The following is a 24,926-nucleotide window of genomic DNA, read 5'->3' as shown; positions in this document are numbered from 1 at the left end:
AAAATCCCTCTACAACTATAAAAGTGCAAATGAGATTGTCCCTGCTGTTTTAGCCAGGCCTGTGAGCCTCAAAGCAATAGGATATTTATAAGAAAATTCCAGACATAGCAGTGCTGCCATGATCCATATGACCCAAACTTTCCAGTTTTCGTCTCTTGTCCTGCCTGAGGAAAAACAAAGAGGCATAAAATTTAAATTGGAAGATCTCAAATCATTGTTATGACTCGTAATGAAGATAAGTGCATTATTTTATAGAGTCAGTCGGTTGATTTGGAAGAAAAAAGCACTTTTAATTTTCATTATACTCTGGTGATTTTCAAATCACTGTCTCTCCATAAATAGCTCCAACTTCTCTCCAGCACTGTCCTGAGAAACTGGCTATTTCTGTTTTTGAGTGAGGGATTTGGTTTTCTTTAAGACTATACTGACAATCCCTTAAGTTTAAAAGATTCTGTTTAATTTTTTATCAAACTAGCAAAGACACAGCCTGAAAATTACTTGAGCATATCTATGTATTGATCTTTCTCACATTTTATACTTGGAAAAGACTACACTGGTATCTTCAGCTGGGGCTCAAATAGCTTGAAGGAAAAGTACATTGTGTATTTAAGAGTCTTTTCAATGTTTCTAATTTGGTTTGGAATTTAATTCAGTAGATTCCAGTTTGGATTTCTCAGAAAACATTTTTGCCAGCCTTATGGGCACCGTGGCTTCATTCTAAGGGTTGATGCATCTCATGGAAGATTGTTTGAGAAATACCAAAGAGGCATCTTTAATCAGTTCAAAACTGGCATAATAAAATTATCTTGTGGTGGAAACTCATTTTACTTTAAACCTAGATAAACAACTGAAGTAAGGAGGGGCTATATACAACAAGTAATACTAAGCTTATAAGAGGAGAGTTGAATTTAAAATTCAGGATTTTTTCCTAATTTTATACCTACTGTATGTACTAGAGATGTTCCCCCACGAACTCTGATACTGCTACATATATTTGGGTGCCGCTGTGTGCAAAAGATAAACTAGCATTTTAGCCTTAAATCTTAGCTTTTCAGCCAAAGCTTTCTAATAGAAATATAATGTGAGCCATACATATAATTCAAAGTTTGCTATTAGCCACATTTTAAAAAGTAAAAAGTACATTCTTACTACAGTATATCTTATGGGATCCAATGGTTAAAGTAAAGTGTAGTCCTAGCAAAATGATGAAGTTATGATTAATGGGAAAATATTTTATACTTCTTGAGCTCTTAAATTTAAATCTAAATTAATTAAAATAAAATAAACTCATTTCCTGAGCTGCACTAGCCACATTTCAGCTGCTCAGTAGCTACATGTGACTAGTGACTACCATATTGGACAATGCAGTTTTAAGCCTTTGTGGATTTTACTCAAAATTCTAGTGCTATTTTAATGGTCTTTTTGTATGTAGTTACTGTTTAGAAGAAACATGATAAAACAAAGATAACCTGCTTTCTATAGATCCACTAGAAATCAGTGTAAATAAAATTCTTTTGTGCTGGACTGACTTCTAAGCACACTTATTTCCCATTATTTTAGTTATACACTGCACGTGTGTACTGGGAAGCTTGTGGGGATGGAGGGATAGAAATTGTGGCCATGTTATCAATCTATGACTTTTAAAACCAGATAACCATCTCCCACTTCGAAACCCATCATGAAATTCTAGTAAATCTAAGCTTTCACTTACATCCCAAGTCATGAAATTGATGACGTAGGGTACTGAGGAGGGAATGGTGTGGGTTTTCATATGTATGGTGAAGGGCAGTGGTAATATTTCTTAAGAATACATTAACTTGGAAAAATAACTATCTTGCAATATTAACCTTTTTTCGCCTTATATAAGACATGCAACTTTAAAACTAAGTAGAGTGAAAATACATATTTTCTCCCATTTTGTCTTCTCCCAGAGGAGGAATGTGAGTGCTTTCTAATTCCCTATTTCCTGAAATAAGAAAAAGGATACAACTGTTATCACCAAAGTCTTACTGGTATCCTAGGATAAAATATTTAGAGAAAAATAAGCCCTTAAAAGGGAATGTATGCATTCTGTACCTGGATATTCACACAATTTTCATAATGCCTCAGGTTACATACTTTACTGAAACTACCTGTCCCCCCGCCCCACATGTGAGGCACTTTTCACACTGAATGGAAGTGATGAAATGTTTGGTTTAATAATATTAATAATTTCCCATTCAATTTGGTGCTTGTGTAGCATCTTTTGCTGGGAACTAATGGCAGTAAAAGAACGTGAATGATACCAGAAAAATGTGAAAGAGAAAATTGTGATTCGTTCCTTGGATGCAAATGTATGACATATTCATAGCATATCCAGGTTGTTAACAAAGATTTTTTTTTTTTTTTTGCCCTAAGAAATAACATGGCAATGCATGATTCTGTGGTGATTTCTACTTGTTTCTCCCTTTTAGTTTTTATGAACATTTGCATTTTTAAATGTAAAGACTTAGATTCTAAATGGTGTACTAGGAATATGCACTATTCACAGTGTACTATCCTATAAAAAGCAATAATGCGTTATCTCAGCAGTGAAGCAATCCACAGGGGAAAAAAATGCAACAACATGTGATGGCAATCATATAGCTGAAGAGGAGTGAAAAGAAGAAGGGAAGCTGTTACTGGAAGAAATGAAGGTGTACTATTTGGTAGACATGTTTTGAGGTACCTGCAAGTTCCTGCTCTGCAAGTTGCCATCACTCAAAGGCTTTGCTGAAAGGGTGGGCTTGACATCCATGTTTGCACGATAACTCCATTCCCTGGACATGACTAAGTGAGCCAGGGATAGATAGCTGGCTCCCTAGAGAATTTTAATTGTGATGTGATTTTGCAGTGAGAAAACCAACAGGAGACAGAAAGCACTCTCAAATTAGGATAATTTGAAGAGGGTTTATAAATGGATTCATTATAAGAGTATGGGCAGGGTGTAAGGAAATTACAAGGAAGAACTCAGGATCCTGGGGCTACCAGCAAAAGGAAGTAAAGCTGCTCCTATGCCTAAGCTCAAAGGTGTGTGTGAAGGGCAATGTTAGCAAAACTTGAAAGATGAAAGTCACAAAGAAAGGGCTCCTTAGAGGAGCAGTGAACTTCTGTTGATAGAGACAAGCCTGAGGAAGCCTCACGGGAAGGAACCAGACAGATAAATATCCCCAATGCATTTTCCTCCCTTCTTCTTGTCACCTGCCATGGCTTCTTATTGACCAAATCCAACTGGAAGGCAGAGAACATAGTAGTCTTTTGATGTAATCAGTTCAGATCGCCTCTCGGGGCAGCAAACAGGGTGGAGAAGAGTAGAGAGTGGATCTGGAGGAGCAAATGAAAGGTATTTGGCACATGTAGTGGCAGAAAGGAGTAAGTGGTGAGCGCTGGTTTTGTGTCATATTACACCGGGGCTGGGGTTGCTCTGTCAAGGTCAGTGCTGTGGAGGAGCAGGAAGCATGAGCTGGTGTACAGAGAGGACATGGAGAGAGACAGAGACACAGTACAGTGTTGATCCTTGGTCAGTTAAGGCAAATCTAGCTGCAGTAACAGATAAACCCCTAACTTTCAGTGGTTTACCCCCAATCAAACATACTCATATAATAGTACAATGTGAGTATTACCAGGTGGTAGGAGGTTCTCCTCAGTGTGTGATTTAGTGATCCGGGCTCCTTCCATCTAGTGGCTCTGCACGCACTAGAGCTTTGGAGTCCTCTGCTTTCTTCTTGCAGGTGATACAGATTTGATGTAAGATGCAGCTAGTCTCTGCTATAAAGGTATCTTGCAAAGTACCTCTCGCAGGAGCAACAGGAGAGAGAATGGAGGAGCCCCACTCACTTCTTTAAAACCTCAGTCTGATATACACTACCAAATGTAAAATAGATGGCTGGTGGGAAGCAGCCGCATCGCACAGGGAGATCAGCTCGGTACTTTGTGACCACCTAGAGGGAGGGTGGGAGGGAGATGCAAGAGGGAGGGGATATATGTGTACGTATACCTGATTCACTTTGTTATGCAGCAGAAACTAACACACCATTGTAAAGCAATTATACTCCAATAAAGGTATATAAAAAACAAGCAAAAACAAAGCAAAGAAAAACAACCTCAGTCTGGAAGTAACATACATTACTTTGCTTAGATTCCACGGAAAAGAACTAGTCACATGACCTACACCTGGATGTACAGGGGGCTGGGGATGCACTTACTATCTGGCTGTGTAGGTATCTCCCAGCATCAACTTTACACAAGGAATCACTTCCGCAACAGTCCCTGGTGGATTCCCATGTCCCAGTCCCAGTTCCCAGGAGACCAGGAGACCTCATTACACCTACTTGTCACACATGGTCTCTGTAATAACCACCTCCGCCCCTGATATGACACATGTCACATGGCAGTGCTAGCAACCAAAGCCCTCGGTGAAGCCAACATAAAAAAAGGCATCTGTTTATGCCTTCAGATTTCTAGAATGTTTAAACTTGGGATTTTAAAGAAAATTTTGTTTATCTTATTTGTATATAAAAGTGTGGTATCTTGAACTGTGTACTTGTTTATCTGTATACATGAAAACTTTCAGAAATTGTACAGCTTTTTAATTCTCATGATAGTTAGCTGAAACTCAACCTGACACAAGTAATATTAATATATACATATATATATATATATATATATATATATATATATATATATATATATATATATATTTGAACCAATCTTCATTGCAGAAAGTTCTCTTGGCATCGTATATTTAAAGTTGTGAATATACTCACTTCATCATTGAAAATACTCATTTCTCTCCTTCCTTTATTTCAAAAGTTGTCTATATTCAAGGGAATGAAAAAAACAGGGAATACCTTCCAACTCTTCTATAAATTATATCAAGATTTCTTTCAATAGACATTTCAAAGTATAGAATTGCAGCTGTCCTGCGATTTCTGCCAGAATTTGACCTAACACACATGAGTAAGAGTGGGCCTAGCAGTTCCAAAAGTATTTGTACTGGGAAGTAGAGTGTTTTACAGTGGTTCTTCCCTTTCTTTCTTTCTTTCCTCCCCCCCTCCCTCCCTCCCTGCCTCCCTTCCTTCCTTTCTTTCTTTCCTCCTCCAAAAGGGCTAGTGTAGTACCACCAGAGCCAACAGAAAGCCACAGTGATTTGGCCAGATTTCTGAAAATATATACATTTCTCAAAAGAAATTTCCATATTTTCTCAGAGTTTTCAAACTAAACATGCATCTCTGAGAATCTAAATAACAGACACTTACCACTAGTCCATAATGCAGAAGTGGAAATCAAACACAAAAAAACAAGAAGGGCATTTTATTTCAAGAAACAAACAGAAACTAAATCCACAAAATACATAGGGGAACAGAATGAAGAAGGGATCGTTATGGCTGCGGTCAGCTGTGCTATGTGTCCTCATCATCCTCATCATGTTATATTAGTTCTTGCTTGGCTTCCAGGAGCAATAGGACTCCTTATTAAGCCCTCAAAGTGAAGAAATCCCAGAGAGATAGGCACATGGCAGCAGGGCCATCCTCCCACCAGGAGGAGAGACTGTACCTGCCTGAGGTGCTCTACCTCACTGTGACCACAGTACCAGGGGAGAGAATACCAAAGGACATTGGAGGCTGCCTGCCCCTTCCTCCTCTCAGGACGACCCATTTTCAAGGAAAGTTCAAACTCAGCCAGAGGCCACTTATCTCAGAAGCTCAGCTCTAGTGCAGAGCTGAGAAACGAAACACATGCAAAAATGGTCTCTGGACAGCCAAATTGCATGGTGTGCTGGGAAGGCTCTGATGTTCATGGACCTGACTCATAGTCTGGCCCCTCCAGTCCCTACTAAGGGTCATGACCAAGCTGGGTTATCTGGTCCTTAGTTCACTGCTGGGTGTAAGTGATGAATTAAAGGTCATGGGAGGAATGCAGGAGAGAAAAATGGGAGAAAGAGAGAAAAGCAGGGAGAGTGCTTAGGGGCAGACACACTGATGGGCGAGAAATGATAGCTCATTGCCTAGCAAGAAAAGATCGAACAAAACCATGTCGGGAAAACCAAGAACTAGAAAAGCACTATGGGGCCATCAGTGCAGGGACTGGCCTGCCCATGCCATGCAAGGCCTGATGAGATCATTGTGTAACAGCACAGGAGGGTAGTTCCTAGTCAGAGGGTCCCCACCAACCCCAGGCACTTCAAAAATGCTGTGTCGCCTTCCCTGTGTACTGTTCAAGGAAGCAAGCAAGAATACCTCAAATTTGGGAAGACTTGCCTGTCATTAATGTTTTAATGCTACATGTTTGTCTCCTATTAGAATGCAAACTTCTGTAAGAGGGTCAGTGTCTAAGTTAAGCAGAGTCTCACACCCAAGTACCCCATACAGAGTAGGCATTCCATAAATGCTAGTTGGCTTGAATTCTCTGTGAATTTCACTGTTTCAGAACACTTTTGCTCTTTTATACTCAATGGTAACATATTACTTGTGAAGGGAGGGACTAAAACTCCAAATGTTTAAGTCTAATCTTCACGCTTAGAATTCATCATGATTAAATGAATGAGAGTGATTGGAGTTTCATTGGAGACCGCCAGAACTCACCCTAGCAAAAGTTTGAAGGAGGGGTTTTAAACTCATGTATTTACTATAGGTTTCTCGCTTGGGTGTCATTTTATATGAATGTCATGTTTAGTCTTTAAGATTTTAGGGAGCCTAGGTTAACCAAGATATCCGATTATCTGTATCTTAAATTGTAGAACAGGGAGCTATTATTTAAAAAACTAATTGTTTTAAAATGCAAAGTTACATTTATGTGAAAGCTGCTAGTTGGAATTAGATGAGCATTTTATAAAATTAAATGACTTGAAATGTCTTGAAGTGCTTTGTTACCTGCCAAAGTACCCATCTATAATTCAGCCAAAAACATTAGTTGTCTTTTATTAAACATTTGGTTAATTAGTGAAGCATAGATTCCTATACAAGTTCTGTGGACAAGTTAGGCCTGCTCCTGGGTGGGAATAATTCATGCATCTTTTCTGTTGCCAGTGTTCTAAGTGATTTTTATTTATTTTTAGCATGTTATTTGATGGTAATAATGAAACCATACCCTTCCACTGGGGCTGTCTTTAGTGTGGGTTCATGACATAATGGTATAGTCATCATTAAAAGTATTTAGTTGAGAGAAAGAGAGAGCGAGCAAAAGAATTTACAGAGTTATTAGACGGTGGCCTTGACAATGTTCCCCAGGCACACAGTAGGCACTTAAAACACTTGGAATATGGAATAACGCAGATGTAGAGAATGGACTTGAGGGCACGGGGTGGGGGCCGGCCGGGAGGGGAAGCTGGGATGAAGTGAGAGAGTGGCATGGACATATATACACTACCAAATGTAAAATGGATGGCTAGTGGGAAGCTGCTGCATAGCACAGGGTGCTTTGTGACGACCTAAAGGGATGGCATAGGGAGGGTGGGAGAGAGGCTCAAGAGGGAGGGGATATGGGAATATATGTATGCATATAGCTGATTCACTTTGTTGTACAGCAGAAACTAACACAACATTGTAAAGCATTTATACTCCAATAAAGATGTGGGAAAAAAAAAAAAAAACCCTCGGAAATAAATCCCACAGAATAGATGCTAGGTAAATACAGAAATGTGGCTTTTTGGTCCAGAATGTATCAATCGTTCTGTCTACAATGAGAGGGCTGAAAGGAATCACATGATGTCTTTTGCTCTTCAAAAAACATTGCATCTAAATTCTTCTACCAAAGATGTCCTGCCCACCTTCCCCATGCAGAGATCTCTCTCCATCCATAGTGTATACCCCGACAGGGAGAGATCAAATTAAATGAACACAATTGCTGTTCATTTGGGCGATGTGCAAGTAACATTATTCCCTTTTTAACAAATGAAAAAGCTTGGCTTCAGAATAGTGATTTTACTGGTCCTTCACTGAACTCGAGAGACAAATTTCTAGTACAACTGGGAGACTTCAGGGAAACCTACTCCCTCCAGTCTGCTGCCTTTCTAGCTCCAAGCTGCTACTTTTTCTTTTTTAAGTGATTTTAACCCTACAAATAGAAGGAACTGTTAAACTAAGGGGTACCCTGAGATGAGATGAAAAATGTAAAAATGCAATCTAAGTTAAAAGTGCTTTACAAATAAGCAGGATTATTACCATTTTGGGGTCATTTTCAGGTCCTGTCCACCTATGAAATGCTTTTAAAAACTGTTCTCATTTGGATCCGATAACTCACCCAAATCTTGGTAACATATGAGGTCAATCTTGGTATAAAAAAATAAACTTCCCTTGAAATTTTCCTCAACTCTGATAAGCATAAGCATGTTTACTTCCTTAATAGCCAAGTTTATTATCTCCATTCTTCAAATTTCTTTCTAGAATAAGCATTTATGCTTATGAATACAAAGAAACCACCCACTCTTTTCATCTTTCTTTCTTTGACATTATTGAAAAGCGTCCTTTCTTATCAGTACTAAATAAAATAGGCACATTTGATCAGTTAAAATAAGATGGATTGTGTATATTAGGTCTCCAGAGACTCTATCTTGCCTGACATTCCCCCTCACTGGGACCCAGGCTTATGGTCTCTAGTGCATAATTAATTTCTGTCAAGTGGCTCAGTTCCCAGGGCAAGTAAGATTCGGGTAGATTTGACTGCTTTTGAATCCCCTGTTCTGGAAATCTTTTATGGAGACAAGAAACCAAGAATTTGAGTCTCATCCAGAGCAATGAGCTGAGGTTCAACAGGTAAGAATGATGCCATATGGTCCTCTGTCATGAGATAGTAGGTGCTATTGGTGAACGTTAGGGAAAGTTGTGAACCCAAGTTGGTGCGGGCAGGAAAGGGAGGATCAGAGAGAGAAAGAACATAGCTAACTTTTTTTTAGGGGGGTTAAATTTTGAAAAACTATCATTATTTTGGGAATATGGGAAAACTATGATACTTGTCATGACTGTGGTTATTTTAATATTTGATTGCTGAAGTTGATTTAGCCCTCTCTATTTTCATCACCTTGGTAATAGGTTTTATTTCCAATCTGTGATCCATCCTTCCCTCATTTCCCAAGTATGAGTTGGATTCATGCTAATCAACCACTCTAATGGCCAGCCTAGGTTAGTGTACTTGGGAAAATGTAGATGGGTGTATCGGGGTGTAAGGTCATTTGTTGGCATTAAATGTGAATTTTAATTAAATGTAGGCATACATACACACATATGTATTTTCAAAGAGTGGCAGAACTATAATCTGATATTAAGCTTAGTTTTATAATGTGACTGGTATTTTACAAAGCAAAATGACTGAAACACATGCTAGTCAAGCTTTTGTTTAATTGAGACCAGTTTATGCTTGGAACATTTTAATCATACAGCTCTGTCAATTAACCTGTTTTATTGCTTGTGGTTTAACATTATTAGATTTAGGTTGTTATCTCTAATGATCATTTGTCTCTGACTTGTTAACTAGCATATCATCATTAAAATAAATTGTAGAATTATATTGTCAGTGTACTTAGTTATTATCCCTTAAGTAATATAAACAACTGGAAGAACTTGTGCCAGATGGTAGCATAAACTCTCTTATCATGATTCATTTTACAATGTCAAATTTTACCCAGGTTCTAAATACTAGGAATACTATATGTCTTATAATTGTGTTAAGATGTACAAAACTAGATCTATTTCATCACACTATTCGGGACAAGTAGGTAAATGTTTATTGTAACAAAATTTGTGGTTAGCAAAATGATGAACCATTTACAGGATATTTAAGTGTACTGTTAAAGTGTGAACTGTAAAATGTACAGTCACAGACTATCAGGTTTTAAATCTTCTTGGCTTGTGAAAGGAGACTGCAATTAGATGTGTCTAGGATCACAGGAAATTACCAAAAGTATAATCAGGCTATCTGGGTTGATCTGATAGTTCAGAGAGATAATATTTTTGAGGCTCTGTTCAAAAATGTGTTCGAAATTACATGGCACAGAAGATTTCCCTTGCTTTTGTGGCCTTGCCAAGATGTTATTACCTTATCTGTAGTAATTATCTAGGCTGACTGAGCACTCCAGGTTACATATTTCTTCAAATTATAAACTGTTCTATAATAACATAGAGAAATTTATTGGTCTTCTTTACAACATCATAAACGCTAAGCCAAAGCATAGCCCAGCCCACCTACTCCTAGTAAAGACATTCAGACTTTTAAACAGACGAAGGGCATCTTAATTTTTACCAGGTAAAGGTACCTATTTCTTTTATAAAGAGACTCTCTCCTAGGGAAATGACTGAGCAACAATCAGGAAAAGTATATTTCTTTTCCATGAATTTTCAGAATAATTTGATGAGTAGCCAAATATGTGAGTACAGCTTTTGAACTTCAGTCAGTGATCACTGCTGAGGCAGAGCCAAACTCACGACCCTTGTGGATTTGTTAACATTATTTTAGGGTGTTAATTGATGCCAGGCCTAGACTGTGAACCCAACAAGCAAAGGCAATGCTTAAATTGCAGATAAACTAAATTCCTAGAATCTCTATTTAATACTTGTGTTCTGCCTTATTTTATAATTGATTACTAACATTTCCCTGCCCCCCACCTGTTTGTTCCATTCGTGGTCTATTCATTGTTGGGTCTCCAGAACTCTTAACCTTGCCCCTTGTGCAGATGGGTATCTCAGGAAATGTTGAGACAGAAATCTGCGTCTAGAACTGTAAACCACACCCTTCCAACATGATTAAAGGACTCTTGTGCTTATCATGGCTAAGGCAACGTTATGTGGATTTTTGTTATATTTAATCTGGAGTAAAACAAAATACCCATAGCTGAGATTTTTTTTTTTTTTTTAATTACCATTCACAATCACCAGGGACTTAAAATTAGAACAAGAAACCTATGGATATAGAGAAATGTTAGGAGAAAAACTTTCTCCCCAGCACTTGCTAAAGAAAACTGATAGAATCATCTCCCAAATCAGCAGTGTCAACTCCCCATCCGATGCTGTCTTTCTACAAGGATGACAAATGCAAAGTCCCCTTCCGCCTTCAGTTCAGTGGTTAGCCTTTCATGGGAAGGGGGTATTTCTTCTCTTGGGGCAGCCTCAGTATAAGGTGATTTTTCAGAGTACAAGAAACAAATAGGGCTTCCCTGGTGGCTCAATGGTTGAGAGTCTGCCTGCCAATGCAGGGGACACGGGTTCGAGCCCTGGTCTGGGAAGATCCCACATGCCGCAGAGCAACTAGGCCCGTGAGCCACAACTACTACTGAGCCTGCGCGTCTGGAGCCTGTGCTCTGCAACAAGAGAGGCCGCGATAGGGAGAGGCCCGCGCACCGCGATGAAGAGTGGCCCCCGCTTGCCGCAACGGGAGAAAGCCCTTGCACAGAAACGAAGACCCAAAACACAGCCAAGGAAAAAAAAAAAAGAAAGAAAGAAACAAATATACATGATTGGAATTTTTCTAAAGATGTGCTTTCTAGGGCCTTTTTCCAAAGTTTGTAACATAGGCGTGTACACCTAAATTTCAAAGCCTCAAACGTGTCTTTGCATGTTCAGTGACTTTGCCCATGCTCAACGAACCAGTAAGCAAGCAAAAATACTCTGTAGGAACAACATCTTATTTCAGTAAGATAGGCTAATTACAGTGAATTAAAATCTTTATTTAATCTTCCTACAGTTATCCTTTTAATGTGTTCTGTAATTGCAAACCTTTAGTCTGTTAATCTCTGATTCATTGGTGGGTTTCTTAAGTGTTTATTAAGGAGCACATGTAACATTCTGGTAATTACTAATAATCTTTGTTCATAGCACATTTACAAAGATCTCTGCAGGGAGTTTCATTAGGCTCATCACCACTTATTGACAGTGTACAATTTTTATTAACGGTCTCCCACCCTTATAAAATATGGAATTTGGAGCTTTACTTTACAAAACACAATGAAATGTCTCTTCGAGAGAAGAGACATTTGTTATGGCTAACAAACTCAAATATTAAGTTAGTGTGTCACCGTCCCTTCAAAATCAAAGTGTCCTCTAATGTCTGTGGTGCCATTTTACCACTGAGGAGAAAGGCAAAGAGGGGTTAAATTACAGTTCTCACCAGTTTACACTATTTATCAATGACAGCACTGGAGCTGAAACTGGTGGCTCCTAGTCAATGTCTCAGTTTCCCAAGTGCCTCACCTCCTTTGACACAAAGGTGTAATTTTTATGTAGCAGTGCATTATGGTAGCATAAAATTCCACTCAGGAAAAAAAGAACCACTTAGGGCTGTCTCTGGTGGGAAAGGTACCCCTGCATCCTCACCCTAAACAAAACCAGACCTTCATGCCACCTCCTTGAGAGCTGAAATCCCTTTAACAGGGGACAAGTTCTGGAAGACAGCATATCAAATTAAAAGCCACGATAAGGATAAATGATTGGTGTGAATGCTTTTCTGAGAGCAGGGTTGAATAGGGGAAGGTAAGAGAGAGCATGAGAATACTCTTGGACTGGAAAATGATCTGGAGATGATGCTAGAAATAAAACCCACCTATCTCACTGCTTTGCTTAAGATTGGTGGCAATGCCAAAGGGATGGGTTAGGATGGCTTTTGCCCCCATTCCCAAATCTCCATCAGTTCTCAACCCTAAAGCACCGCAAATAATCATATGATCTAACTAAAAAGCAGAGCATGTGCTATGCAAATATAGCTTCAGGACAAATCTTATCCCCTACCCCAATCTGACTCTTTGCAACTCAATTGCTGCCCTTCATATAAATATATAGATTACATATACATATACATGTATATATACATATATATATGTGCATGCGTGTGTGTGTGTGTGTGTGCCCTAAAGCCTCCACTTCCCAGTATAGACTCCATCAGCCAACAGTAGATGAAGATGATAGATGTAAAATTTACTTTGGAAAATAAAGGCATTGCATAAATGTGAGACTTAGGAATTTTCAAACAGCCTCACTCTACAGCTTTTAAGGCAGTAATAAAGTCATTGTATTTCTCAACACGTATCATTCTTATGATATCTTAGGAAGTGCGCAGACAAGCTGAATGCCTAAAGTGGCATTTCTAACAGTGCTAAGAGTCAACAACAGACTTTGGTATCACTGACTAAGCACACAATTAAGTCGGAGGACATAGTGCAGTAATTGTTCTTGACCAGTTTAAAGAAAAATATTTTAGTGAGTGAGAACATTCTTTTGCTTTTAAAAATATGCTTGTACATTTGCTCACTAACATTGAGCAGCTCTTCCTTGCCCTGTCGTAACCGCAATAACTTGCTTCATATTTATGGTGTGGTGGATGGTAGGGCTGTTCCCTCCCAATTGTAAGAGTGTGCAGTACCAGGCTCCCTGGCTCCATGGCAGATGGGACCACTGGCTGCTGGGCAATGGAGTGTAGGGTTTGAGCCACACTCCTTTCCCTGTGTTTCTTTCTGACCTGATATTAGGCACTGAATATTTCTTAAGTATTACTCCATTGTCCAGTTTGCCCATTTGGCAGCAAGTTTTCATTCTAATAAAAGAAGTTCCTCAGATGGAGATTCCAGATGTGGCTAAATTGCTTTTATTAGGACAATGGGAAAGTCCAATCTTTTCTTCTAGATATCTTGATTGTATTTAGAGTAGTGTGGCTTTGCCTTTGTAATTTTACAAAGAGTTCTATTACGTAACTGGAAAATTGTCTCCTCGAGCATAGAGAGAATTTGTTAGCACAGAACGCAGTTTGGAAAATGCTGATGTAAAGCCTCAATTCGAGAGAAACCTTTTAAGTTGCTGAAATGTAATGGAGACGAAGAAGGAAATTGCTGTTTTACATGATTGACCAAAATGCACTGTAATTATATCAACTTGAAACAGATTCCTTAGAAGAACTGATAACTCTGTGATCAGAATAAGTCATGTGTAGTGGAACTAAATACAGCATGGACTTTCTCTGCGGAGTGCAGACATGCCGTAAGTGAGATGTGCAGTAGAAGAGACAGCTGTGCTTGCCTTAGCCTGTTTAATGGGACCTCTAGCTGCTTTAGGATAGTAAGGAATGGTGGGAGGCTTTACAGAGGAATTAGTATGTACCATGCCTGCCCATCCTTTTGCATTGCTCTGCAACACAGCTTGTGGACTCTCCTCATGTGATGCTATTTGGTGTTGCCGCTCCTGTTTGTAATGAACACAGCATCACTCATCAGACAGTCAGCTTCTAAATGGAACACTCCTCAAAGATTCCACTGACTGTCCTTGCTGCCTGTTTTAAAGTGGGAGGGTAAAGTTTAATCACAGATATTTAGCCCAAATATATCCTTCCCGTTTTCCCTCTTCCCTCTAATGTCACTGCATAGTATTGATACTATTTTCTGTCAGCCATAGATAAGATCATCTCCAGTAAAAGTAATACTAGTGTTTATTCAGTGCCAGTAAAACTCATTGGCTGACATGTGATACTCTGAAATACTATTCCTAAACATTATTCCTTGCCTATGGTAATCATCTATTTGTACATCTCCTTCACATAACTATAAGCTTCTAAAGGGCAGGATTATATCTTATTTCTTCATAATGCCCCAAATAGTGGAGTACCTAATACATAGTAAGTATTCAAGAACTCATTAACTGAGAATAGTGGATTAGAAATATTATCTGTTGGATTCTGAAAAAAGAAAGAAATTGCAACTAATGAGTGAAGTGCCTAGACTTCCAATAGCCAAGTTAGATAACTAGTTAATTAAGAAGTAATTGCACTCTGTATTCATTTTTGTGTAAGCTGACAGAAGACCCACCTTGGTATTACTGAAACATGCAGACATCATAGACAAAGCTGATGTCTCTAACCCCATCAATAAAAGAGGAGCTAAGGTCAATTTTCTTGCCATTAGGATTCACTTGCTTTGGTCCCTCTCGTGACTCACAGTTCCTTCTAGGACCGGGTCACATGACTGTGAGATGGCCACAGAGTTAGCTGAAATGCTCCGCTGAGGAAAAGGCCAAACGCTCTGTATTGGTCATTGACTTTATCTCATAAACACCCTCCTCTAACCCGCTCAGGTCTCCATCCACCCTGAGCAGCTGAATGCCACCAGCAGGGTGCTGTAACATCCATCCTGAACGAAACACGGGAGGTTGTCATGGTGGGAGATCTTTTCTTTCACTTCTATTAAAAGGACATCTTTCCCTCTCTCAATTCCCCACCTGAAATGCTTTCTCCTGGCTTACTCTTTTTGCCTCTCTGAATCCTATAGGACCAGCTTAAATCCCTTCTCCTTCCTGAGATCCTTCCTGATCCTCTGCAGAAAGCAGTAATTGCTCCCTCTGATGAACACCTGGGCAACTTGTGCTGATGCTACTTGACATTTTGGATATTTTCCCTTTTATTGTAAAAATTTTTTCTCATTTATTTACTGTGTTTCTTGAGAGTGGGGATAATGCCCTGGGTTTTTGTAAAACCTATAGCATCTTATTTCATATGGCAAATATTTTAAAAATACTTGGTAATTTGGGAGAAAAGTATCCAGAAAGGAATTTGACAGAGGGAAATGAACTTAATGAAAATTATTACAGTTATTATGAGAAAAATCTATAAGCATGTAATGTTTTTATAATATATAAAACTATTTTAAGTTATTCTCTTGAACGTTAGACATAAGAAATTTTTCATACTCAACAATGAATGTAGGTTACAAATATGCAAATGCAGAGATGGAGATTCTTTTTTGAATTAGAATCAAAGTCGTATTTTGGAAATCGCTCTCTATGTTCCAAAATTATTTGTTGTATAAACTTACATGTAGTTATTCCATTGTACTGTTTTGTGTTTAGCATTATTAATTCATTTGTATCCCAAGTCCCAGATTATCTCATCTACATACAGTAGTCCAGAAATACCAAACGTGGTCCACCTACCTGACCATCAAATCATGTTCTCGATTCTAGACAGAACTGCTTACTGAGTCTTCTAGGCCAGTGGTTATACACACACCAAATGCACCGCTGGATCCAGAACAGTTTAAATGAGTTAGTTGTAAAGCTTCATGATCTTCTGATAAGCTCCATGCAATTTAAATTTTAGGGATATAGTTCTTGCCTAGAAACTAACCTCCTAAAAATGATCATGCCAATAGAGATGTAAGTTTGACAAGCAAAAACATTATGAATATTTATGACATTGTAAACATTGGCAATAGTAAGTCTAGGGCAGTGGAATATTACTTGCTGGGTTGATGAGGATCAAGAGAGGATCATGTTGAATGTATCATTAAAAAAACCCATTGATTTAAAGAGAAAAGTGATCACCCAGCAAGCTCACCTCTTTTACTACATTTCTGTTTCCTCCATTCATATTCTGGCATCATTATCTTCACCCAGACTATCATAATTGCCTTCATCATTATTCTGCCCCCCATACTCCCATTCTAATTCACCCAATCAGACAATAAATATTTTATTAGGAATTTGTATGTTTCAAGTACTCTACTGGAAGAATCAACTCCTTCATCTCAGGACGGCTACTCTCCTGCACAATCACGTTCAGCAACTCTCCACTTTACGAAGTCAAATGTAATCCAGCCTCACTTTCCAGTCTTATAGTCTACTTATTCTGTTCATATGCCCAATCACTTCAATCAAAGCGAAATATTCACACTTCTCTGTGATATATGTGTTAGTTTTCAGCATAATTCCCTGGGGCCTAGAACTATAAAATAAATCATTCTCAGAATTAGAAGTTATGTTCATGTCATAAATCTAACAATCTGAGAAAAGCATCTTAGAGTAGACAATATTAGAGGTGTTTCCGAGAATTTCTATTTTAAAAGGCTTGCTAAAACTGTGGAGGGAAGTACAGAAGGAAGAAGGGGCTTAACTTAGAATTGGGACAAGAAGGTTAAACCCAAGGAGTAGGCAGCCTAAAGAAAACCGAAAATGGAGAACTGGGGTGTAGGGAAATGACAGTACTTGTCATAAATCTCATTAGAAACAAACCCCAGGGTAAGATACAAAATACATAAGACCCTCATACTGGGAACTTCCACATTTTGAAGGTTAGAGTTCTGAGATGCATGACCATACCAAAAAAGAAGAAGAAAAAAAAGAATTTGGCTTTCCAAAATGGGATACATTTTTATTGCGCGCAAACTACGTGCAGAGCACTGTGCTTCTGTGAAGGTCCAGGTAACCTGAACTACCCCTAGTGACCAACTCTGCTCCATCATGAAGTACTGATAATAAATTGTATCACGGTACGACCCGAATTCTTGCTCTAAACGCAGGCTCCTGTCTGCCAGAATGAATTCCAAATTCATAATCAGGATCAAAGTTAGGCCATATTAGCTGCTCTGTATTTTTAAACTTTGTATTAAATTACCATCAAAGAGCACTAATTAAGATAAGAAATAGAGCTACTTATTTGTTTCATATGCATCTTCAGATTTCTGAATTATGCATTAAAACAATCTATGACATCTGTGTGTGCTTTTCGCAAAAGAAAAAAGCATAAATGCCTCAGGGTGCATCTGCCTAGCTAAGAAACAGATGAAAAAAACTCTTTCTGCAGTTCTATTAAAGTACAGAGAAATATCATAATTTTAAAGGCTACAAAAATAAGGTAAAGATTATACAAGACAAATAAATCAGTAAAATCTGTAGCAAAACCCAGAATATTTTAGATTAATCTGAAAAGGCTGAGTCTCCTAAGACTTTGAAAAATGAGAAAAGCCATTTGGCAAAATCCTTAACTTGTATTTTGTTTGTTTGTTTGATTTTGTTTCTAGGTTCCAGATTCAGAGATGTGCAACTGATCCAAACAGTTACAAAAGCTTAGGAGACAGCTTTCGAATGATTTTCCGCACAGAAGGGTATGTATGGTTCTTTATATATAGTCTCTATGTTGATGTGGGCATTTTAATATATTACTACATAACATGTTTTCTCATTTTGAATGATTTCTTTTCCTAGTCTTAGTAGGGAAAAATATTTAAAAGGGTGTCTTCCTATTTTTGTGTGTGTTTTCCCTGATAATACGATTGAAAATTAAATATGTATATGATAGAAACTACCACAAAAAGGATGTTAATAATATCCTTTATTAATAATAGTTTGATGACTAGAGGAGAATTTTTATTTTGTGCTATTGAGGCTTTTTAAAGTTCTTATAACTGGGGATATCTAAATGTGATAGTTCTTTATTTTGATTCTTAAATATAGCGCCCAAATGTGTTCCTTGTTTGCATTCTGGTTTATGAATATTCAGTCAAAACATATCTTTATCAAAAATTGATGTGTCAAGTTCATCATCCTATCTATTAGATGATCAGATAAATAGAATATTTTTGTTACATAAACTAAAATTGTCTTTGATGTATAGATTCAGTTAAAGCCTCTATTGAGCATAATTTTCCAAAGGATGTTAGATGTGCTTTTTGAAGTTGTTTTCATAAGAGAATTGGTTGAAAATAATAATTATACCAAAAAGATAACAGTAATAATAACAACTAGTACATGTTTAGCCTCTACTATGTACTAGGAATTCTCCATATAGCTCTTTGAGGTAGGTTCTGTTAGGATCCATTCCAGTTGGACAGATGAAGAAACCAAGACTCAGAAAAGTTAGTAATTTTCACATATCTGGTAAATCTTGAAGCTGGGACTCAAATCCAGTGAGCTAGACCCCAAAGCCCATGTGCCTAACCTCTGTAGTTCACTACCTCTCTTAACAGATTATACTGGGGCTACTATTTTGCTAATTAAACATATGTCATTGATGTCATTCCATGCCAATAGATTCTTTTTAACAACAGCATAGTAACTTATTTATCTACATACTGCAGTTTATTAAATTGATCCCTTTGGTGGCCCATTAGGTTGTTTCCATATTTTCACTATTATAAACAATAGTACAGTATGTATTCTCATACTATTTTTTCACATTTATGTGTGTATGTATATATATATATATATATATATATATATATATATTTCTATTTTTTAAAGTTGCTAGCAATGGACTTATAAGATCAAATGATATGCACATTTTATATCATAGATGTTGCCAAATTATCTTCCAAAAAGTATGTACTGACTTTTATATCCTTAGTATTTGAGAGTTCTCACTTCTCCACACCCTCTCAAACACTGGACATTATCAATCGTTATTTGTTATATCTGTCACTCACATGCGTCTCCTGTTTATAATCTAATAGGTGAAAAATAAAAGTGTCTTAATAGTATTCCTTTGATTGTAACTGGGGTTGAGCATACTTTTATATCATTAGGTATTGTTTCTTTCATGAATTGCTTATTTGTGTCTCTCGCCCATTTCTCTTAGGTTAGATTTTTTTATTAATTTGTAGGAGTTCTGTATATATTATAGGTACTAATCCTTTAACTATTACATAAATTACAAATATTTTCCCCAACTTGTCAGTTGTCTTACAACTATAGTGTCTTACACCTTTCAGAAGTTTGTGATTTTGAAGATTGTGATTTTGTGATTATATCTATCTTTTCCTTTGTGATATCTGACCTTGATGGCACATTAAAAAAGGACATCCTCCTCTAACCCCAAGATTATAAACATTTACATTTGAATCTTTAATCCATCTGTGATTTCTTTTTTTAATGTGCAGTATGGCATATAGGAATTAAATTTTATTTTCAAATGGTTATTCAGTTGTCCAAACACCACTGGTCGAAAAATCCACTCCTTACTCACTAATTGGAAATGCTAGCTTTTTTGTATATTAAACTTCCACATATATATCAGCTAAATTTTCTATTCTGTTTCTCTATTTCCTATTCTGTTTCATTAATTTATCTATCTCTGTGCCAGTATCATACTGTTTTAATTATTTTATCTTTAGAGTGTTTCAGGAATATGTAAAAATATGGCCTGCAGTGTAAAGTCTAAATTCCTTATCAGGTGTACAGAGCCCTTCCTAGGACAGCCCTTGCTTCTTCTCCAGGCTCATTCCCTGTGCACAGATCTGTTATATAGCGTGCACCACCCTGATTTATTGAGTTTGTTTTCTGTCTGTCTCCCCTCTCCCACCTCAAGAATACATTTCCCTGAGGGCCATGTCTCATTTCCCTCTGTTTTCCCTATCCCTGTGTTTGGCACTGAGTAGAGATACTTAGTAAATGCACGTTGAACAAATGAATGAAAGTCATCACACCAACATCATGATGATGCAAAATGAAAAAGAAAGATGATAATTCTTGCTATAGACCACTCCCTCTGAAGCTATGATAATGATCCTGAAGGCTGATTAAATATTTTGAGGTCATCTAGTGACACAGAATCAGCAAATTCTTGCTATTCCTCTGGTGATGTGGTACCTAAGTGTCATTGATAATGTGCCCACATTTATGGCAGTTGGGATCAAAATCATGTCCATTTTACCCAGTACATATATATAAAATTGAAGAAACCATAGTGTATTATATAGTCAATAAATTATCTCTTTCCAGTAAAACAATAGTGTCAGCATTGCCAAGTTCTGTAAACTGTAACAGATATCTTTGAATTGGATGTGGGAGTTCCTTAGCCAGACTCTTCATTTCAAGTGTGTTTTAGGAAGAATTTGATGTTTCTGCTTTGATATCAAGTAATGTAACAAACATGCAGTATGTGTGGTCCCTGCATAGTAAAATTGGCCTTTTCCTCGATTGTATGTTTAATTGCTTCTAAAGCAAATTGACATTCTTTCTGTAATGCCTTTAGATCTGGACATGTTGTTAGCAAAAGTCAGAAAGCTCCAGTCTTAAAGATGGAAATATTTGTAAAAATACAAAAGAAAAAGCTGCCTGTTATTTTTGATACAGAGCAAGAGCATTTCATAGCCTTAAGTTTAAAAAAAAAAAAAAAAGAGGAAGAAAAAAGAAAAAAAAACCTTTTAACACATGCTGTGTTGAATTTTTTTCCTAGCAAAACAGTTCCTTTTGATTTTCTTAGTTAGCTTTTAGAGTATACTCTGCTTTCAAAGATGGTTTTTCACTCAGGTGCGTAGAGGCCAGTTTGCTCTGTGGCCTGCAGGGAGGATAGTGCTAGTCAGTTTGACTATTAACAATTAAGAGAGCTCATCTTTCCTGGTTCTTCTTATCTAACTCCCCCAGCCCCGCAAGTTAAAGGTTTTGAAAGCTAGTCCTTTTCTGTTGTTTAAAAACATTAAAGTCTGTTAATACACTTAGAATCTGCACAGAGCTCCCATTTCCCCACTGTAAGAAAGTGAAGTGGTATTTTCACCATTCTTAGAGATGCAATTCCCCACCTCTCAGCCCAGAATTCACATTTCTAAGAGACAAGAGCTCATTCACATGGGTCTGAATCCCTTTACTGCTTCTAAGATTTTTTTTCTTCTTAAAAGCATAGATACATTGTGCTGTTATTAAGGACATAGTTTTTCAACCCAGCTTTACAGAGGTGAAATTAACTTAAGTTTTTAAAACTAGGCCTTCCAAATTCTGAGTAAGGATTTCTGTTATGTGGAATTGTCATATTTACTTAGCTTTTACCAAAAAGGTCGTCATTGCAGAAAACTGACAGGGAAGGAATTTGTCACTGTTGAGAGTACCTCCATCGTCACCATGATTCTTCATCTTTCTCTGGTTTGACAAAATACACTAACAGGTCCATCTACTATAATCATGAGCCCAGAAGACATGAAGATTTAGCCTAGTTGATTAGGTGCCTTCAAAACCAGTAAGCTTCATTTTGTAAACTCCCCTGGCAAATAGCAGCTGGTATCTCTATTTACCATGCGTTCATGCATCACACCTAATTTCCTTTTGCTTCAGAGTATCTCATGAGAGTTCTTCTAGTCTCTTTTGTACTTATCATTCCTTTAAAGAGAGTGATTGAGATGTTCACAGATGGGTGAGGGGATTATAAACTATGCTAAAATAAAACCAGGACTGCCCACCTCCTCACTCTTCCTTCTCTGAAAACATCTAGTGGCCATTCTTTCTGAAATGAAGGGAAAAAAAGAGTTAAACAGAACTTAAGATATTCTGGTGACATAGGTAAAGAAAGATATGAAACTCATATTTATTTTCTTCAGTGTACCAGGCACTGTGCTAGGGACTTTTCCATTTCAGCACATCACTAGTCTCAACACAGCTCAGCATCATTATGTATGTCTGTATTTTGTGTGAGGTAACGGATGATCAGAGAAGGTAAGCAACTTCCCCAAAGTCAAACAGGTATTAGTGACATACCATGGTTTTTCCATTACACTGTATCACCTTTCATTAAACACCAAATTCTGTTGTTTATTAAATGAAAAGAAGACAATGTGGAAGTAGTGGCTGTAAACCTCTAATTTTTAAATAGCTATCCTAAAACTTTTGGTATTCCTACCCTCAAATCACATACCAATTTAAAGCAGCTTTTATCTCTTCCTTCAAGTAAAGTATGCGAGACCAGTATATGGTCAGTCAACCAAATCCTGTCGATTCTGAGGCAGCACCACAAACCTCTGACAACTCGAGACTCTTAATCCAACCATTGTTCCATCTCTTGCAGAGAGCTCCATATCTCTGATGAATTCATGGTTTTCCATCAGTCTGCTCTCATCCTGCTTGTTCCTTAGTTTTCTTATGAGGAAAATTCTTGGGCATTGGTTTGCCCAAGGCAAATAACTAGGAAACAGGAGGTCAGATTAAACTTAGTTTCAAATGAGAAACATGTTGATTGCTGGTGCCTTCAGAAATATGGTATTCTTCAGAAAGTATTACTGTAGAAAATATGTGGTTGCATTTGGGGGGCATTCGAACTGTGTTTTGTTTCACGATTTGTTTTCTGTAACCACTGATGCTGCCCCAAGTATCATCTTACAATCAGACCACTTGGTGATTATAATATTTTCTAGTTAAATGACATTTAAGGCCTCGTTTTATGAGCTCCAGCGTAATTGGCTAATTTGGTAAACTCCAGATGCGTGAGATAATGTGCCACTCGTTTAAGTGCCTTTCAGACGGCATAAATGGCACAGCCCCAGGAGGTATAATCACTCCCTCTTGTTTTCATTAAGAAGGGGAATGAGTGGCTTGTGACACAGACAAATGAAGCGGGCGTCTACGACTCAAAAATCAACAACTTGGTAAGATTTGGACATTTTTCTTTTTACAGGTGGACTCACTCCAAGATCTTTAGCTTAATTTGGTGTCTAGGTGGGTCTGCCTTTTAAAAAGTGGTTTACCTAGTCTAACAGGGCCAGGTGATTTTAAAGCAACCTCTGTAAATAGAAAGACCCGCTCTTATAGAAAACCCTCCTAAGTAAAGTAGTGTCTGGAAACTGTCTCTCACTCTCACATGGAAGTGAGGGCAAGCATTGGATTTGAAGAGACAGTGGAGGAGATAACTCTTCCCACTACCAAGAATTGTTATTTGAGCAATCAGCAGCCTCACCACCTAAATCAAGTTCCAACTTCACAAGGCCCAGTAGTTGCTGCTACTTTTTCTCTCTCCTTTCGACCCGACTTCTCATCCAACAGAAACCCACTCATCTACCCAGTATTGCCAAGTTGGAGTGGAGCAGGTGATTCTTGGCATCACCGGTCCCTGGATCCTCGGGCTGGTCCCTCTTATCTGACAACAGATCCAGTGGAGGACTCACTGCCACTTAACGAATGCAGAATTTTTACTCAGATGAATAATTACAGACCGTACCCCAGAGCCCTAAGCAGATAACCCACAGTATAAATCAATTATGTATAGATCACTGGGTATTCACTGGGTTTGCAAGCTTGGTTTACCCAAATGAATTTGATCTTTGGTGGGTGCCAGATGTGCAGTGTGCCTTCTGTGATGAGTTTCCTGGTGCCTTGAGTACCTTCTCTCCTCTCCTTTTTACTTTTCCAAAGAGGCCCTTCCTGGTACCTACTGGACCTCCCTGGAGTGCTCCCTTGTTTTGTTTTCTTTTGTTTCCATCTTTATAGAGGTATAATTGGCATATAACTTTATGTAAGTTTAAAGTGCACAACATGATGGTGTGATACATGCATCTATTGCAAAATAATCACCACAGTAGGGCTAGTTAACACACCTATCACCTCACGTAATTACCACTTTTGTGTGCGGTGAGAACGTTAAGGTCTACTCTCCTAGCAACTTTCAAGGGTACAGTACAGTCTTGTTAGCTGTAGTCGCCATGCTGTGCATTACATCCCTGCTCCCTTGTTTTTAAGTGGTGATGAGAAGGAAAGCAGACAGTCCCCACTGCTCTTGCTCCCACACTGCGGAGTTCAGCCCTGGCCTGCCTGGGCTTCTTAAAGATGGCAGAACAAACGTCCTCTTTAGTTAGGAAAAAAGGAAAACAAGAAAAAAAAAAAACATAGCAGGTGAGAGTTTGGAGAATGAAACCATAGCAAATCCATCTGGCAAATCTTATAAGTGATGGACCCAGGTCCAGAATACGGTGTTCAATAGACTGAAGCCATTGTCTTCTCCCAAGCTTTCTCCAGTTTTAGAAAGACAGAAAAGAGATGACCTCAATCCAGGCATGGGCCTACTATTACTATTCTCTGATGATCTGTGTTCCTTTTAAAAATCATTTATCAATACTTTAGTATATTATACTCTTAAAATTTTAGTCCTAAAGTATATGTAATAGCTTTTCACGGAAAGCTATGCTAAGAATTTTAAACTCTATTTAGCAATTCAAGGTTGAAAACTTTTTAAAAATGAAGGGTAAGGAGAAAAAAATACTAAAGAAGAACATTTTTTTAAAATAAAGAAGATGTGATATATATATATATATATATATATATATATATATATATATATATATATATTTTCAATGGGATACTACTCAGTCATTTAAAAAGATGAATTATTGCCATTTGCAACAACACAGATGGACCTTGAAGGTATTACGCTAAGTGAAGTAAGTCAGACAGAGAAAGACAAATACTGTATGATCT

At 37.8% G+C, this 24,926-nt stretch overlaps 1 protein-coding gene across 1 annotated transcript in view; it reads left to right on the top strand.

The window, feature by feature from the left end:
• Nucleotides 1-24,926, top strand: part of SLC25A21 (solute carrier family 25 member 21) — a 520,353-nt gene that overhangs the window by 347,921 nt on the left and 147,506 nt on the right. The window contains exon 3 of the mRNA XM_061182462.1: nt 17,780-17,863. Within this exon, the coding sequence (XP_061038445.1) occupies nt 17,780-17,863 (84 nt within the window). The remainder of the gene's footprint in view (nt 1-17,779; nt 17,864-24,926) is intronic.

This window comes from Eubalaena glacialis, chromosome 2 (assembly GCF_028564815.1).
Source record: "Eubalaena glacialis isolate mEubGla1 chromosome 2, mEubGla1.1.hap2.+ XY, whole genome shotgun sequence".
In the NCBI taxonomy this organism is placed as follows: domain Eukaryota; kingdom Metazoa; phylum Chordata; class Mammalia; order Artiodactyla; family Balaenidae; genus Eubalaena; species Eubalaena glacialis.
Note: the sequence above shows the minus strand (reverse complement) of the source record. Positions and strands in the feature narration are given on the sequence as shown.